This window comes from Drosophila gunungcola, chromosome 3R (assembly GCF_025200985.1).
Source record: "Drosophila gunungcola strain Sukarami chromosome 3R, Dgunungcola_SK_2, whole genome shotgun sequence".
Lineage (NCBI taxonomy): Eukaryota > Metazoa > Arthropoda > Insecta > Diptera > Drosophilidae > Drosophila > Drosophila gunungcola.
The window spans coordinates 18,840,728-18,857,803 of record NC_069139.1 but is presented as its reverse complement, the minus strand read 5'-3'; the positions used below and the strand labels follow the sequence as shown (position 1 = coordinate 18,857,803).

Sequence of the window (17,076 nt, the reverse complement as noted above, 5' to 3'; positions counted from 1 at the left end):
GATGAAGATCGACGACTACTGGTCAATTCTCCGAGCGGGGTTAAGACCCTTCAAAGGCGCGATAATCGCAATCAACGTTCTCGTCGTCGAGCGGCAACGGCAACAGCAACAGACACAGCAGCAACAGCAACATCTACAGCAGCAACATCGACAACAGCAACATCAGCGAAGAGTCTCCCTCGAGTGCGGATCTCTATCTTACACCCACTCTCTTTCTCCGATTCTCCGGAATGCATGAGTATGTATGCGATAGTGCAACATTTGCCGACATAATTCAATGTTACTCAGATAGGAACAATGTCGTACTTTTTACTAACCTTAAAAATAAATATATAAAATAGAAACAGCACAATTCATTCGGATTCGAATTGAAGTAGAAAAAGACAGTTTAACATTAATGGCGTAAAAAAATTAACTTAAATAGACTTTGAAATCCTGATGCTGTAAAAAAGAAAAACTAAAGTATAAAAAAATATATTTTGCTTTTTAAGTTATTATTTCTTTTCCTCTTTACCTTATCTACAAAAAGAAAGTTTTAAAAATTAAAAAGGATTCGGAATTTTTTTTCTTTTAGCATGTTAATAACTTCAATATATTTTTTTTCTTATTTCGTATGCATTAAATTCAGTTCTACTTGAACCTCAGCCAAATCACGTCCTTAAAGGTAGAATTCTATTAAGCCCAATCAAATTTAGCTGCGATGACAATAGCTGTAGTTAATGCAAATCAGGAAATGCAACAGATTTTCAACGACTGCAATTGTTGATGTTGCTGTTGCTGTTGCTGCTGCTTAACTGGACTCACTTAACTAAGTGTTATTGTACTCTGATTAATCTATGTATATTCTAATTTAGCTGATGAATGCATTCAGCCAATTATTTATTGTACTCCGTTTGTGCATCTTGCGCTGACAAATTGTTGAATGCGAAAGCTCATCTGCTTTTTTGACAAGTACTTGACGCTTCTGCCCCGGCAGCAAACAGCAATCATAATCGAGCGATGCGGCAACAATAAGACTGTGTAGCAGCCACATTGTATGTAGTTTTATTCGTTTTATTCGTTTAAATTCAATTGACTTTGAATGCTCCAGCAATGAAGGCAGCAAACACAGACTCACAGACTCTCAGGCTCGCAGCCACACAGCCACATCAGCAATGTTGTCGTTGTCGTTGTAGTTGTCGTTGTCGTTGTCGTTGTCGTTGTCGTTGTGTTTGTCGTCTGTCATGGAACAATTTTGAACGCTGTCGGCGAATACGGGCAACGGGCAACGGAAAACGAATGAGGGTCAATTAAGCCAATTTAAATTTAATAAACTTATGTATTATGTGCAAGAGGTTACTAGCCGTATACGACGTGCAATGATACACATCTACATGCCGACCGAGAGAATAGGGGGGGAATTGAACGAAATATTTATATTTTTCGGGGGAGGAAAACATTCGGAGGAGACAGCTGGCACAGAAGGTTAAGTATCTCGTACAGATATTAATAACTCAAAGCCTAAACGATGAAGTGCATAGTTCAGAATACATTAACCTTGCACAAACACACACACACTCATATCGCTCCGAACGGATGGAGGCATCTTCAAGCTGTCAATTGTGAGCTATCCAGAGAAAGTACTTCCACACTAATTGATTTATCATTGCAGAGCACGGAATTATGGAGCATAACAAGATCAGAGATCAAGGCGACCGGATCAAGGGTGAATATGGCAAATATATAGAGTGTATCAGTTACTTACCAAGTGCGCTTTCCTAAGTACTAGTGCCGCAGGAGTTAGGTTCGTGTCCGCAATACCTCCTGCTGCCCAAGTGCTTATTAAAGCGGCGAGTTGTCCAACAGTGAATAAGCGACTTCCGTTTCGTTTCCATTTAGTTATAATTTAATTGTATTTAATATTTCTCCTAATAGTTACAAAAACTAGGCTTGACAAATTATACTAATCTTTGCGTTTGCTGTTCGTATCGCACGAGTATCGCCTGCCCCCGCGTACATTTTGAGATTAAGTGGCAGCAATTCTCTAAGATACATACATTTTTTATTCCGATATATATACTATCCTCAAGCTGTAAGGTGTCCGCTCCAGGGAAGAACGCCGCCGCCGCCGCTGCTGATGACTTCATTTTGAATTCAGAATTCTGAATTCAGCGTTCTAAGTTCTGAATTCTTAATTCTGAATTAAGTTCTAAGTTCTGAATTCTTAATTCAGAATTTCGAGTGTCGAGTGTCGAATGACGAATGGCGAACGGCGAGGCTCTGGTAGGGACACACTCCCTCCGGATCGGTCCGAAGATTTGTACATATGTTGCGGCGTAGCAATTGTTCTATAAATGCTTAATTTACTCCTAGATGGGGGCAACATAATATACATCGAAGCGAACGGCATTTCGTCCTCACAATAAATTATGACCTATGTACAGTTGTCGGTTCGGGGCGGTTAGACAATTTGAAATTACACTGAGAATCTCGAAATCCCAGAATGCCGTATATAATCATGTATGTACACATTGTCGCTTAGACCGCTACTTAGGACTACTTAGCTCTAGTTAAATACACGTATGTGGTAGCTACACTTAAACACTCGAGTTAATCGAAACGAAAATCAATAGGTAATACTTTCATAGAGGATATGGACATGATATTCTCACAAATGCGACTCCCGCAGTACTCTGCCGGGAACTCTGGAAGAGTGCAGGTCCTGTTCAGATTAAATGGATATATATACGTTTATTGGTATACTAAATATGGCGTAAATTAGTTGCAATCGGCCAGCTCGGTTCGCGTTTTTGGGCTCACAACAATGACCTCGTGTTAGCTTTAGCGAGCGTTAGGATGTCGGCGATATGTTAAGTTGACAGCGTTTGTTTTCGGAATCGTGGGGTATGGGATAGGGTATATGGGACTTGGGATATGGTGTGTGGGTGAAACGTTAAACGATATGTTCTTTAGAAGTAGTTTCGTTCGCTCCTCTCTTCCGTCGAGAATATTCCTTATCGGGCTTAATTACAACAACAGATGACAACGATTATTTACAAAACGAGTGTGTTGCAGTTACACTTTTGGCATTGCATTAAGTACACAAGATGCTTACGAGCTAGGAGAAGTCTTTCCTCAAACCATGCGAATAAATACGTCTAGCTGCTAGGATATTATTCGATACGATGCGGTACGATACTCATGTATTAATACACTTGCCACTCTATTTCATTTGGTTTTTGTTTTGTTTTTGTACACTCAGAAGTAAGTATGGGTGTGAGAGCTTTATATACAACTTTCCTGTATGCGATTCGAGGTGGTGACGATCTCCGGACCGGTGCGAAATCGGTACTCGCTGAGCGATGACGTCACCGACGGATTGTTCGGGCTCAGCAAACTGACCTCCATGGGCTGGGGCGTCAGGTGGTACGAGGACGAGGGCGTGGAGGTGCTCACGTTGTAGTTCAGCGCACCCAACGGCGGGCTGCATGTGGTGATGCCCTTTTTGTTCAATGTGGCATAGCTCTGCATAGTTTGTATGGTTTTTTTTTTTTTTTTTTGAAAAGAAAGCGGGAGACGAGAGCCCAAGATGAACACCATGAAATAGGGCATGATATAACCAGCACCAAAAGCTCAAAGCCTAAGCTGGCAAACTATCAACATTGACAATTTAGAATCAAATTAAAGTACAAATCGATTTCATGTCTAAAATCGATTATTTCGATAAACACATCGAAGGTTTGCCAGCTCTAATTCTACGTTTCGAAACTTACGATCTGCTTGCTGGGTCGGAAGGTGTAGTGGAGCACCTCGTTCCCGGAGCTGCTCATCAGTCCGATGCTGGACAGCCCCTCCGCGGCCCCCAGTCCCACGTCGCTGCCCCCCTTCGTGAGCTCCGTTTCCCGGAGGTAATCGCGCTGCATCAGGCGATTTGAGGGGCTGGCGAAGCCCGGTGGGGAAACCAGGCTCTTCAGCGGACGTTTTTCTGCGAATGCATGAATTAAGGAAAATGAATTAATTGCAAAAGGTTAGCTGAAACGAAGATGCTAGTACCCTATATTTATATATTTAGGAAAATAATAACCAATTAAATATATAGCTTAAAAAAAATATATATATATATTTACAATATTAAAACTTATAATCAGCTGGCTTGAGTACTGACACCTATTTATTTTTAAACACATTTATGGGTCTGATGCATAATTAACTTAAAACATTTTTTGATTATTATATATAATGGCTAAAACTTAATTAAAAAGAATTTAGAGGTCTGCGTACAACATTTTTACCATACGTATATTAAAACTTATAACGCGGACTAATTTTGTTAATTATTTATATTTATCTTAGATTTTTTATTATCGAACTATAATTCAGTTCAATGCTAGTTGTTTAAATATTAAAAATTAAATTGGTCCTAAAACATACTGTTATTAACAATGTACTTGTGGATCGTAAATTTTTTAATTTAATAGATAAGTTAAAATAAGGGTAGGGTAATGACAGTTCCAAGGAAGTACTCACCATACTGATTTGGTATAACATCGGGATCGGTGTCGTCTACGTCGGCCTGGTCGGCCATGGGACTGTGCCGAGTCCGGGCCGTCGAGCGCAGTGTGTCGCCGGACATGGCCACCAGGCCAATGGACGCGCTGCCCTTCAACCCGCCGTCGTGGCCCACGCCCCCGCCGCCCATGCCTCCGCCCCCGCCCACATCGCCCAGCGCGGGGCCATCACAGTTGAGGGGCAGGAGGCTGTGGTGCGGCTGGTGGTTGCCGGATCCGTCCGGCTGAACCCCGGAATGCAGCGGGTCCAGCTGGCAGTCCGCCGGAATCGTGAGCTGCGTATGCTTGGCCACCTTCAGATTGCTGTCGCTGCGCCTGCAATTTAAATGAGGCCATTAGGGCAAAGCCGCAGCCATTAGCCATTAGCCGTGAGCTGTTAGCTGTTTGCTGTCCGTACCGATTGGAGAACCTCCGGTAGATGGCCGCCAGCATGATGCAGAAGATGGCGAACAGCAGGCCGCAGAAGAGGGTCAGTCCGGCCAGAAACGGGGAGAGGGGCATCGATAGGCCGGTCGAGGCGCCTGCGAGGCCGCAATTAAATTATTGCCACATAATTCCCAATTACTAATGGTGGACTCCTCGGCTCCCGCCACTCACCTGTGAACTTGGCCACGCCCTTAAAGTTGATGTCGTCGATTATGGTGGGCTCCGACCGACCCTTGGCATTAACTGCGAATATCACCATGCGATAGGTCGCAGCCTGGTCTAAATTATCTATCACAAAAGTCACCGGCGTGTGCTAAATAATTGTGGAAATTAAGAAAATTATTAAATTATATAACCTTGTGTTTACTATAGTTCCCTAGTTTCCCTGAATTTAATATCCTATTGAGACAACCTGTTGATTCAGAGAATATCATTAAAACATGTAAAATTTATCTTAATTATATACTGAAAAAATGTTTTGTCATTAGTGCCGAGTTAAATAAATAGTTTTCTAGTTTTGATTTAAATTTTCCTAACTTAATATAATTGTTAAATCCATGTTTACCATGTTTAAAAAGCTTTAAAAAGAAAACAGTTATTATTTATTTGATGCTTTAACCCACAGAAGCTTTAAGTCCCAAACCATTATTTATTTAGAATATTCTAATCAGGGGAACCTGCGATTTTTATATAAAGCGCCTTAAAGTATGCAGTATCTTCCCCCTTATATCTACTGTTTACCCGAACACTTCAAGGCAATTAATTATTTTAAGCCCCCATTGATTAAGGGAACATCCCGATAAAGTGGTTTAATGGGCTCGCCCGGTAATTAAGATTCCCAGCTTACCGAAACCGTGATGTTCCTGGCCAGACGCAGCGTGTTCAGCTCGACCAGCTCCAACATGAATCCCTGCGGCAGTCCTCCGTCGAATCCCTCCAGGCAGTCGACTTGAAGCGAATCCACCGACTGATTGGTCACCGAGCAGTTTTGCAGGGGAAAGGGCCGACCTGCGGATGGAGTTACATTCGCCCCGATTAACTGGGATAATGCAGATGATGATGGTAATGTTGTGGGTTGCTTACCGGCTGCCACAATTTGAAACACGCAGGGACTCTTCTGCGTGCCAATGGAGTTCTTGGCCCAGCAGGATATCGTGCCGTAGTCAAGGTCCGTGCTGGGTGTATAGTTTAGTCGCGACATGCCCGTCTTTAAAGGATAAAGATACGCAGATAGTTAGTAAGCTGGCTCTAAAGTGGCCGTCCCAGACAATCCCACCTCGCTGGAGTGCAGGCGGGCCGGCAGTTCCGTCTGCTCGCCGGACGAGTTGAAGGTCCAGTGGAAGGAGTCCGCCGGCGGCGAGGAGTCCACCTCACATTTCAGCGGCAGTGTCTCGTGCTTGAGAGCCCCCAACAGCTCTTCGTGGTCCGTGGCACAAATCGGAGCATCTATCGAGGGCAAGTGAGTAATTAGAGCGGTTATTGAAGTATCTAACGCCCTATCGACGCTTGCCCTAACAATGCACTCAAAACTATGGGGGTAATAAATCATGTAAGGCGAAGGAAACGTTTTAAGATATTCAAAAAGTGAAAAAATGTCTTAAAGCATTTTAGAGTTGAGTTTAGAATTTAGTAAAATCGATATCGGAATGAGATTTTAATATTTTGAAAACCCTCGCCAATTCTTAAGTTATCTATTTTTAATAAGTGGGCTTATAAATTCTTAAGAAATCAAGGACTTTCCTGAGCTTATGATTTCAAAGATCAATTTCAATCAAATCGATTAGCTTATCGTAAAAGCTTAATTAAAGGAATTTTTTTCTAAATTGGGAGCCAAAGGACTCTTCGAGTATACTTCTGCAGGGCTCTAATCCTTTGATATATAGTAGGTATATAATCCAAGTAGTCCCTTTAATTTTAATAATAAATTTAATAAGTTAAATCAAGTAACTAAGTAATAAAACTTAGAAACACAAATAACTCTTTTCTGCGAATTTGTGCAACGTTTTCTAACAATTAAGCAAGAATTTCTAACTCGAAAACATAATTTTTTTCCTGTGTTGGTCCTCCGAATTTCGAATTTGGCTGCCGCATTTTGGGCATGACGATGCCTTAGCCCAGGCGGCGCAATCCGACCCCGTCTCTTGGTCATTTGGAATACCATTCGGTGCCAGAGTCAGAGCCGAATTCCGAGAAGATGGCAAGGCAAGTGCCAAGGCAATGCATTCATTGCGCCATAATCTTGGTCATTAACGTGAGTCGTAAGGGCTGCTGGTTGTGGGGCATTGGATTTGGGTTTGGGCTTGGGGGCCATTGTGCATGGAACTGGGGCCGACACACCTACTCTGCCTTTGTTCTTGGCTTGGGGCCAGAATATAGCACTGAGCCCCGTACTCTAAATACATTAAGAGCCATTCAAACTCAAGGATTAAATTGGAAATTACAGAGACGTTAGTTCAAGCCAAACTTGGCTGACTTCGATGGCAGCGCGGATTGAAGACGATGGAGAAGGTTGGGACTTGGCTGCGATTTACTTACATCGTATGCGCAATGTGACCGGATTACTGGGGCCCTTGCCCTCCGAGTTGACAGCCAGGCAGGTGTAGTCGCCGGCCGAGGCACGTGAGACGCTCTGCAGCACCAGCGACTGATCTGACAGGATGACGCCCGCGGATATGTTGTGCTGCAGCTCCTTGCCCTGCACGGGGAGAAAAGAAGTCACAGATTTTTGGGTTTATTGAAAGAAAACAGCAGACACACAGGGCGTATGAAAAATATTAACAGAATGTTTAAAGGGTCAATAAAATCGTATTCGTATAGTATAGTGCTAACTATTTAAATGCGTGCTTAAATTATAACTCGAAAAAGCACAGACACTTTAAGGGATAAACAGAAATAAAATGTAAATGGTATCTAAAAGCTAACACTAAACTTTGTGTAAATAGCTGTTAAGCAATTGCAGAAGAAAGTGTAAAAGTCTTGTATAAAAATAACATATTTGTATTATTATTTAAGACTTAGTAGTGAAGTAGAAGTAGAATAAAAAATTATATATTTTTTTACTTGAAGCCACTTCCGAAGTCTAAAACTCATTTAATGCATTTATCTAAAATACAGACTACTTGCAGTAATAAGTTTTAAATTCATGTTTTTTGGCAATCAAGAAAGGTAATGAATTATATTCGAATTCAGTCGTTTCTCGCAGTGCTTAAAGTATTCCACATCCATTATTCAGGGACATGCTTACGTTATGGAACCAGGACATCTTGTAGGGCTTCGGGTTCGCCAGCACAATGCACTCGAAGTACGCATCATCGCCCTCCTTGATGTCGTCGGGATTCAGCGAGGAGCCAATCTTCAGCGTGGTGGTGGGCTGGTCTGTGGACACATGGGAGAAACGATTTTTTTTGCAATTAGGCTTCACGCTTCACCCTCTCAGTGGCCGCAGCTCTGCTTACAATGGACAATGAGTCGCCATTTGTCCTCGATGGCGCTGCCGTCGATGAATTGATTTTCTGCCCGACATGTTAAATATTTGCCATCGTCCTCGCGTCCGGGCGTAAACGTCAGTATACTTAGAGATTGATTATCGGGTTCATTAAACTAAAAAAGAAACGCAAACAGAGTCCATTAGGAAATGAATAATGAAACGGAAATGGGCCGAAAGTAACCGAACGAACGAAACGGAAAGTGAAGTCGAAGTGGAAGTGGAAGTGGAAGGAAACCCAAGGCCACGGCGAGGAACGGCGAAAATGGATAGGAAATTTGTGGCAATTATAAGCGCCTCACACAGTACACAATATTAATTTGTGTTTAATTAATGAGTTTGGGACTCAAGTGCCGCATTCATTAGAAGTTGGGCTTACGTTTTTGGTGAGCTTCTTCAGCTGCTTGCTGCCCTTCCACCAGGTGATGAGTGCCGGCGGCTTCGATCCGGAGCTCTTGCATTCCACGTCGTAGGTGCGATCCGCGGACACGAACCGATCCTTGGTGAGGATGTGCACGGCAATGGGTTTCACTGCAACGATAACCATTAGCACCTCTGTTCGGGGGCATCCTCGAGCACCTCACTCACGATTCACGTCCAGGATGACGACCTTGTTGTTGGGCGGCGTCAAGTTCGTGTTGCTGGCCACGCACATTAGCCGCGAGTTCAGGTGCTGCCGGCCCACATTTGGGTAGGACAAATGGTTAATGGTCTTGCCATCGGGGCGCTGCTCAAAGGACTCGTCGATTGCCGTGTTGTCCAAGTACCAGGTGACATTGGGTCGCGGCCGTCCTGAGTTTTCGGTGATTTAAGTGGATAATAAATATAAGTATAAATTATTCACATACAAAATTTCCGAATTTAAAACATTAAGAAAAGCACGAACTAAATTTAAGCTAGCCTTTTAATTTATAAGCCTATTAAATGTAAAGCTCTTTTTGCACCTCGGTTATTCAACGTCATTGTTTCAATGAATTTAACTATTTTCTATAGGCAACTAAAATATACAAAAACACTACTATTTATTCATGCAAAAATATGTTTTTCTTTGTTGACTTTTAAAGGAATTTATGCGAGGTTTTTTTCGGTTATAGCGGTCAATGCTAACCCAATTAATTATTACATCAAATCAATTTAATAATAATTATTTTATGGGGTTATAAAATGTATTAAAAATTTCAAAATCCTTTATTTTTTTAAATAGAAACTCTCTTACCTCCTGTGACTTCACAGGAAAGGACAATGTCGTTGCCCTCGTTGAAGGACTCCACGTTTCCGGCCTTCTCGTGCCTGTTTTGGCCATAAATGATGGGCTTATCCGGGGGAACGATGACGGTTAGGTTGATCTTCAGATTCCGGGTGGGTGAGTTGCGGAAGTCGACGCGACACCGATAGACCCCTTCGTCCTTGATTTGGATGCTATCGATCTTCAGCTGGGCGGGGTGGGTGGTGCTGCTGAAGTGGGCGCGAGTGCCGAAGGCCGATGGCGAGGACCACAGACGCGCCTGACCAAACTGACGGCCTCGCACATCAAAGCTGCAATTTGGGTTTTAAGGGTAATTAAAAAAACATATTTTACTCATAAACAGAACTTAAATACATTGAAATAAACATTATTTAAAACTAAAATACATAAAGGTGTGTATGTTAATATTTTATCTGAGGCTGCCAAATAACTTTAAAACTTAGAGGAATTTAATCAATTAAAACTAAAAATAGGTTTTAAATTTGACTAAGTTATTACAATTTTTAATCATTTCTTTAGCTTTCATAGTAAACAACAGTACGAAATTAATTATATTCGTCAGCTTTGTTCTAATTCAATAATCCTTTTAAATGTTTCTCAGCGAAAAACACACCCAAAAAATGTGTTTACATAATTTGCAATTACAAATTTTACCCAAGGGCTTTTTCACTGGTATTAACTTTTTTCGCAGAGTAAACATTTTTGATTTAAGCCGTGTTGTAAGTAATCAGTTCTAATCACTGTCATTCCTATTTTAAATATTAAAAAAAAAACAAAGCTGAGATATATTTTCTTAAATTATATAGAATCAAATTTAGATGTAAATATTTTCTTAAATTTAAGTTTTAATAGAAATACTTGAACGCAGAACGTGAGATTGCATTCTTTGAATTCTTTAGAGTTTGTACTCACTTGTAGATGGGTTCGCCATCGCCCTCGCGGAACCAAAGGACCATGTAGACGGCATCGTCCCGCTCCTGCGGCGAAATGTCGCAGGGCAGCATCGCCTGCCGCCCAAGGACACCCTGCACGGTGGTGAGCGGGACGGGGCGATCCAGATTCTGCATGAGCTCATCCTGTTCTATGTACGTGCCGAACACCTGGACGATCCCAGACAGCATGAGCAGGGGCAGGAGCAGGAGTAGCTGCCTCCAGGCAATGGCGCTGGGGAATGGATGAGGGGGCGTGGCCCTTCTCCGGCGGGCCTGCTCCCGATTCGCCTGCTCCTCCTTTTCAATCAGTCGGCAAACTACTTGGTACGTTTCCTCGTGATGCATGATTTTCGCTTTCTCTTTTACTCAAACTTATCGCTTGCTAAGACTTTTCCTTTGACCTTTCTCATAGCCATTGATAGATTATCGCATTTTCATCCATGATGCGGAATTAAGGGGCAACTGGGGCGATTTGCTGTCCTTTAGCTGCACAATGCAATAGTACAAGTCATTGGTTAGTTACAACTCTTAGATAAGGTTATAGGTACTATTATTAGTTAATGTACTCTGTATCTCAAAGTTGACCTATTCAAATTAAAATATTAGTTTCAAATATGAATTATTTGCACTTTGGCATAAAATATGTAGGAATTGTTAACAACTTTTAAAAAACCTCAAATATTTATTTAAAACCATTTTAATTTGTTAGTTTAATAAATTGTTATTTATTAAGTGCTTTCAAATAAGGGCTGCTCTTTTATTTAAATTATTTTAGGTATGTTGGCCCACATTTTTCTGTATTATTGTTTCCTTTGTAGTTTCATTTTTGGCTTTCTGTAATCACATCAAAATTTTGGTTTCGGAAAATATTTTATAAATTCCTGCCTGTCACTATTGAAACTAATAAACTGGTAACTGCCAAAATGAGCTTTTATTTCCAAAAATACGTACAATGCACATAAATCTAAATGACTAATATGAGCAGAAATAATTTAAATAGTCCGCACTCGGCTAGTTAAATATTTATGTTAATGTACGAATTTGTTGGGAACTTTGCTTGGTAAACTAACCTTTGGTGGCCTCTGCGTATAACTTGAAATCATTGTTTTTGTGGCCAATATTGCATAAGCTTTATATCTTCAAATCCATTTACCTTCAATGGAAGTAAAATACTTCAGATATTTGTGTGAGGAAAACCAATTAAGATATGAATCCGAGCATTATAAGCCCCAATTCGAACACTCAATTTGCAATGAAAGTGTTTTACGATGCATTCAAAATCTTCATCATATGGAAAACTCTGCCAAAACGATTGACCCCTTTGATCGAAACGATTGGTAAACTTAATATGGTCATCTTCAAGGGCATAAATTTAAATAATTTTTTGTTAAACGTGTCCATTGTCTGCGGAATCACAATTAATAACCGCTGTCAATCGCATTCATCTCGCTAATAAATCAAAAGTATATAAGAGAACAATGCGTTCTGGGATCAACACGTCCCACTCATTTTCGCAAATTTTATAAAGTCTCTCAAGAAGTCGGTTAAGTGTAACTAACAGCTTTATTGAGGTAATCACGACGAATGCGGGCTTTTAGAAATATTCAAGCCTCTTCTAACGAATGGCATTCTTAGCTCACGGCCAGGTTGGAATTCATGACGCATTTGCGGTCAACTCACTCAATTTGCGGCGCTGTATGTCAACGTAATGCCTTTAAAAATGTGAAGTCATTTGTTTGGCACATGGCTGACATTGCCAAAAACCAAAAATCAAAACTGACAGGGCGAGAAATGTGAAGTGAGAGATGTGCAGACTGTGGACTGTGGCCAAGAAAGTATGTCCCTGATTGGCCAGTCAGTTGGAGTCGTAAAAGATGATGATGGCTGGAATGCGACAGAGCCAAACGACAGGCATATGGCTAAGATGCCCCCTTCTTTGGCCAAGATCGCCCTCTACGATAACAAAAGGGGGAAAGAGTTATGGGTCTTTGGGTAACGAATATCTGAGATTCCAGCCAAGTGGCATAGCTCATGCTCATATGTCCACTCAAAGTTATGGGCCTAATGCCCCTTTATGGCCATTTAATGTTATAACTTAATTAATTATTACTATATTCCATTTCCCCTGGTCGAAAAAAAAGAGCTGCTCATAAATATGTGCCGTCCGCAATTTGCCTATGAATGTGATAGACAAACACTTGGCCGAGACTTGAGATTCAAAACGGTTTCAATAGGAATGGGTCTAAAAAAATACCCTGCTCAGGGGTCTTATTACTTTTTTAAAGATTTTAAAACGTTAAGTACAACAAGAACCATAGCAAATTATAATATATTCACAATGGAATACAATCATATCAATCAAACGCCCATTTAATTACATGTATCTTTTGAATCACTCAACTACCTTTACTTTGATGGATTTCCAAGGGTATTTGTGGACCCTTTTGTGGACCTTTTAGATCTCCCTTTGTTAGCCACTTTTGGTCAATTCCAACAAAATATTTTGAATGCTGACAAACTGACCAAACTGAGAACCGGTTATCTGAATGAACTTGAATTCTTCGCTATTTAAAATTCATTAGCTTTTATCTGTTTTTATTGCCACATAGAATAAACAATGGATGCGTTGATTTATTAATTATTTATTTCGTTTTTACTTTACAAATAATGAAATAACATTATCAGCTCACAAAAAGCGGTTGTAAGGGAAACAAAGCGATTTTCCGATTGTTTGATTGAAGGTGTCGCATTCGAATTTGAAAGAGCCAACAAATCGCATAAACCGGAATTTATATTACACCTGTAATTTCAATTTCCGTCCGCTGGCTGCCACTTAAAGTTGCTAAGCGATTTCTAATGGAAGCAATTAAACCGCCAGCCCCCGCTAAATATATTACCCTTTCTCCAACGAGGAGTAGCCCATCCGCACAAGTCGTAAACTTGATTGCCTATGCACTCAAGTCAGAGGCCCCATGGGCGCTTTGTTCGCACATGGAGGTGCGAATTTTTCAGCCTGAAAGCAGATCAATGATATTTGCATACCCCAACAAACTGCGAGTGGGGCTGTCGTTTGACATTCACGGGGAACAGGAATAAGTGGGGCTTGGACTACTCGGACTCATCGTCGTCGGCATTAATAAGTATAAATAACTCTTTGATGGGCAGCCGGTTGCGAGCTGGCCGGCGACTAAAGTTTGTTTAGTTTGCTGGCCATTTGTACAAAACACCTTTGGCTTCTACACAAAATATGACAAGAATTCAACCGAAACCGGTTTCGGTTTTCGATGTAATGTGATTTTTGTGAGAAATACCCAGAAAAAACGATCCCCCACACTCGAAAAAATATTGCCTTAGGATCTCTATAAAAAATGTATAAAATGTATAAAATGTACAATATGTAAAATTTGTTTTTTGTAAAAAAATACTAAAATCTTAAAAAAATTGTCTGTTTTTGTATCCAATTCTTAAAGGATACTTGTATGTTTTGTGACTGAAACCTTTTAAAATATATTAACTTATATAAAAAGAAACAAAACAAATTTTATTTTTTTCTTATAACTTGTAAATACCTATCTAGAAAAATTTATTTAATCCAAATCATGTGCCTAATTATTTTTTTTATAATTCTTTTTGGCTTAGTTATAGGAATTTCTTTCTCCGCAAAGGGAAAACATGTTTCCGATTTAATATGTTTAGTGGAAAATGTTAAAGCTTTTTAAAACGAAATCCACAGCAAGTATACCACAATTAGGTTAACAAATTAGGTGCTTAAATTTTGCGCAGTGCAGAGAAAAACTCAGGAAAAGACAGCAGTGTACGGATACGCCATGCCAGAAATGCTAAAAGATGTTTGTGGGCCCTGGTTGCTGGTCGTTGCTGTCTCTGTTGCCGGTTGCTGTGGTGTTGCTAATTAAGATTACAGACATCGATACTTTTCGGAAAGCAGTGGCACGTACACATATAGTATACGCCGACTATTTGGTATGAGCCGACATGTGGGTAAAAAGATGGCCAGCAGCAAAAGCAAAGGCTTTGCCATTGCCTTTGCAATAGCTGGCAAAAGGCATTTGATAGCTCCCCAAAGTGCTACATCAACGCCAGGTGACAGCGATGAGGCTGGCTCCTGGCTTATTAATTATGTAGCTTAATTTGCGATTATGCAGATATGCATGAGCATAAATTTTGAGGGAAATAAGCAGCCAGATAACTCACCTGCTAATGTATGTGCATATATGCCAGCCGATTTCATTCAATATTCCATGTTGTTTTTATTGCCCTGCTTTAGTTTGCTTCGCTTTGTTTGAGTTTGATTTCGCTTTGGTTTGGTTTGGATTAGGATTGGGTTTGTGTTTTTGTTTCGGCCAGCTTCTGGCTAGTTTTTCTTCTAATGAGCCACAGACATGCCGTCTGAGCAGAATCTGCGATGAAACCAAAAGATATATGGTTAAGAACCCGAAACACTTAACGAGCTCGAAGCTCGCACTGAACTGATTGCACTCCTAATTGGCCAAGATTTACGTTCGCACCTCCTGCTGCAATTTAGTTTTGATTTCGTTAAGCGCACACTATCCGCACGTTTGTCATTGTGTGTGTTGCCAAGTGTAATCAAGTGCCGCCGAGGATCTCTCGAATCTCTCGAATCTGCTCTCGTTTTGACAACTATTACCATAACAAATCAGCGCGCCTGCCACTGACAGGGCCAATTGAACCGCACACGGAGGGACGACAAAAAAAAAATATTTACACGGCACCATCATCGAAGGCATGGGCTGGGGTTAAGGGGCATCGGGAATGGGAGTGGGAATGGGAATGGGAATGGGAATGGTATAGGGAATGGGGTTTGAGCACGAGTCACCAAACAACAACGATGGGCCCGTGCCCATTCCATGGCTATATCCTGGCAGCCTTGTAGTCCGTATTCTGGCGCTTTCTTTTTTATGCCACAGTCGTAAATTCCAATTATCGACGAACTCGAGGCACGGCACCGCAAACCGAGCAGCCAGCCCTTCCTTCGAGTGGAGAGCCGCTGAAGTGGCGGCGACTGGAGCTGGAGCAGGAGTTGTAGCTGGAGTGGAGCGATTTTCAAAGTCAGCCGCGGCAACGTTTGTTGCTATTTCAGTCTGTCGGGACTTTGATAATTTTTTTTATAAATTTTCCTTTAGGTAATCCTTGAGGTTTCAGACATCACACAATTTTACGGTAGAAGGGTCAGCAAATAAAGTTCTCAAGGTTTCGGGAAATCTTTTTACAGAAAGACATAAAATTACCAATTTTTTCTGAATAGATTTGTTTTTTAAATTGCAAAGGCTTTAAATATCCTAATTGCTAAATAGTTTCGTTTCGAATAAAAGTCAGAATGCTAAGATAGGCAATTAAATAGTAGGGCAAGTCAGTGTAAACTTTTTTTTATTTTTAAAGATTTTCTATATTAAAATTATTATTATTTATAGTCAGCAAGTTATGGTGGTTATATTTACAAAAAGAAAACTGAATAATGTTTAGGGCCATAAAGTTTGGCACAAATTTATGTTTTAGTCAACATTTGCGTTGAACATATTTTCGTTGTGTTAAATCACATTTTCGGCAAACTTGAAGTACTAAAAACCGGCAAGATTAACTCCGGGGATGCATTACCACTTGGTCATTTGTCGAGATTATCGCAGGCTGCTTGAGGCCACACACATTTGCGATTGGTTATATTTCATTATGGATAATTTGCATTTATCACTTTCGACGCTTTTGGGGTTTATGGCGGTTTTATTAAGCACTTGGCCACTGAATCCTGTATCTGAAGCACAATGCCAAACACCTCTTCTACTCACACAGATACACCGCACTTGTGCGCCTGTAGTGGTGCGTGCTCGAGCCGAGAACACTTGTGCGTATTCGATGGTCTGCGTATGTGTGTGTGTGTGTGTGGGTGCGCGTTACGATGCGAGAGTGTGTTTGTGCTGATGTGTAGGTGTGTTAGTGTGTGTGCGAGGGAGCGCTTTAAATGGAAACCCTGATGCGAACGGATTGGGCTACATTTCCACTTGGATCGCTCGCGTTTTCCGACAGCAACATGTGTACCGTTATAGCTTCGCGTATCTACTGGATACCCATCGTCGGCGTTCTACTCGTCGATGCGTTTTCCTCGCGACGTCTGCTTTGATTTGAGTTCGAAACTCGAAATTCGAACTGCCAGCCCAAGCGCCGAAAAGACGAAGAGAAAATGTCGACAGAGAGCCAGCTCTTGACTGCTCGAAACTTGGCATACGGTATTCGGGAACTTAACAGCAACAGCAACGAATATCGTATGTACCACCCGGAACTTCAGGTCTTTAAAGTCTAGTTGGCCAAAAACATGGATTGACAAATTTTCCCTTAGCACCCCCAACTTTGTGCTTATTTATGCGTTAAGATTGCCCCACAAACCGGAGATATTCGCTGCGATGGGCG

General features: G+C 41.1%; 1 protein-coding gene across 1 annotated transcript; it reads right to left on the bottom strand.

Moving 5' to 3' along the window:
- Window positions 1-2,159: 2,159 nt before the first annotated feature.
- On the bottom strand, window positions 2,160-16,726 carry LOC128259893 (hemicentin-1). Its single transcript, XM_052992513.1, has 17 exons — window positions 16,458-16,726; window positions 14,848-15,053; window positions 10,616-11,121; window positions 9,674-9,993; window positions 9,046-9,249; window positions 8,837-8,988; window positions 8,429-8,573; window positions 8,218-8,348; window positions 7,509-7,668; window positions 6,250-6,419; window positions 6,057-6,180; window positions 5,821-5,981; window positions 5,145-5,286; window positions 4,945-5,068; window positions 4,507-4,862; window positions 3,753-3,964; window positions 2,160-3,504 (listed from the first exon to the last, which is right to left on the bottom strand). Exons 3-17 carry the CDS (start codon window positions 10,978-10,980, stop codon window positions 3,265-3,267), a joined length of 3,006 nt encoding a protein of 1,001 aa, XP_052848473.1. The 5' UTR covers window positions 10,981-11,121; window positions 14,848-15,053; window positions 16,458-16,726; the 3' UTR covers window positions 2,160-3,264.
- Window positions 16,727-17,076: the final 350 nt, after the last annotated feature.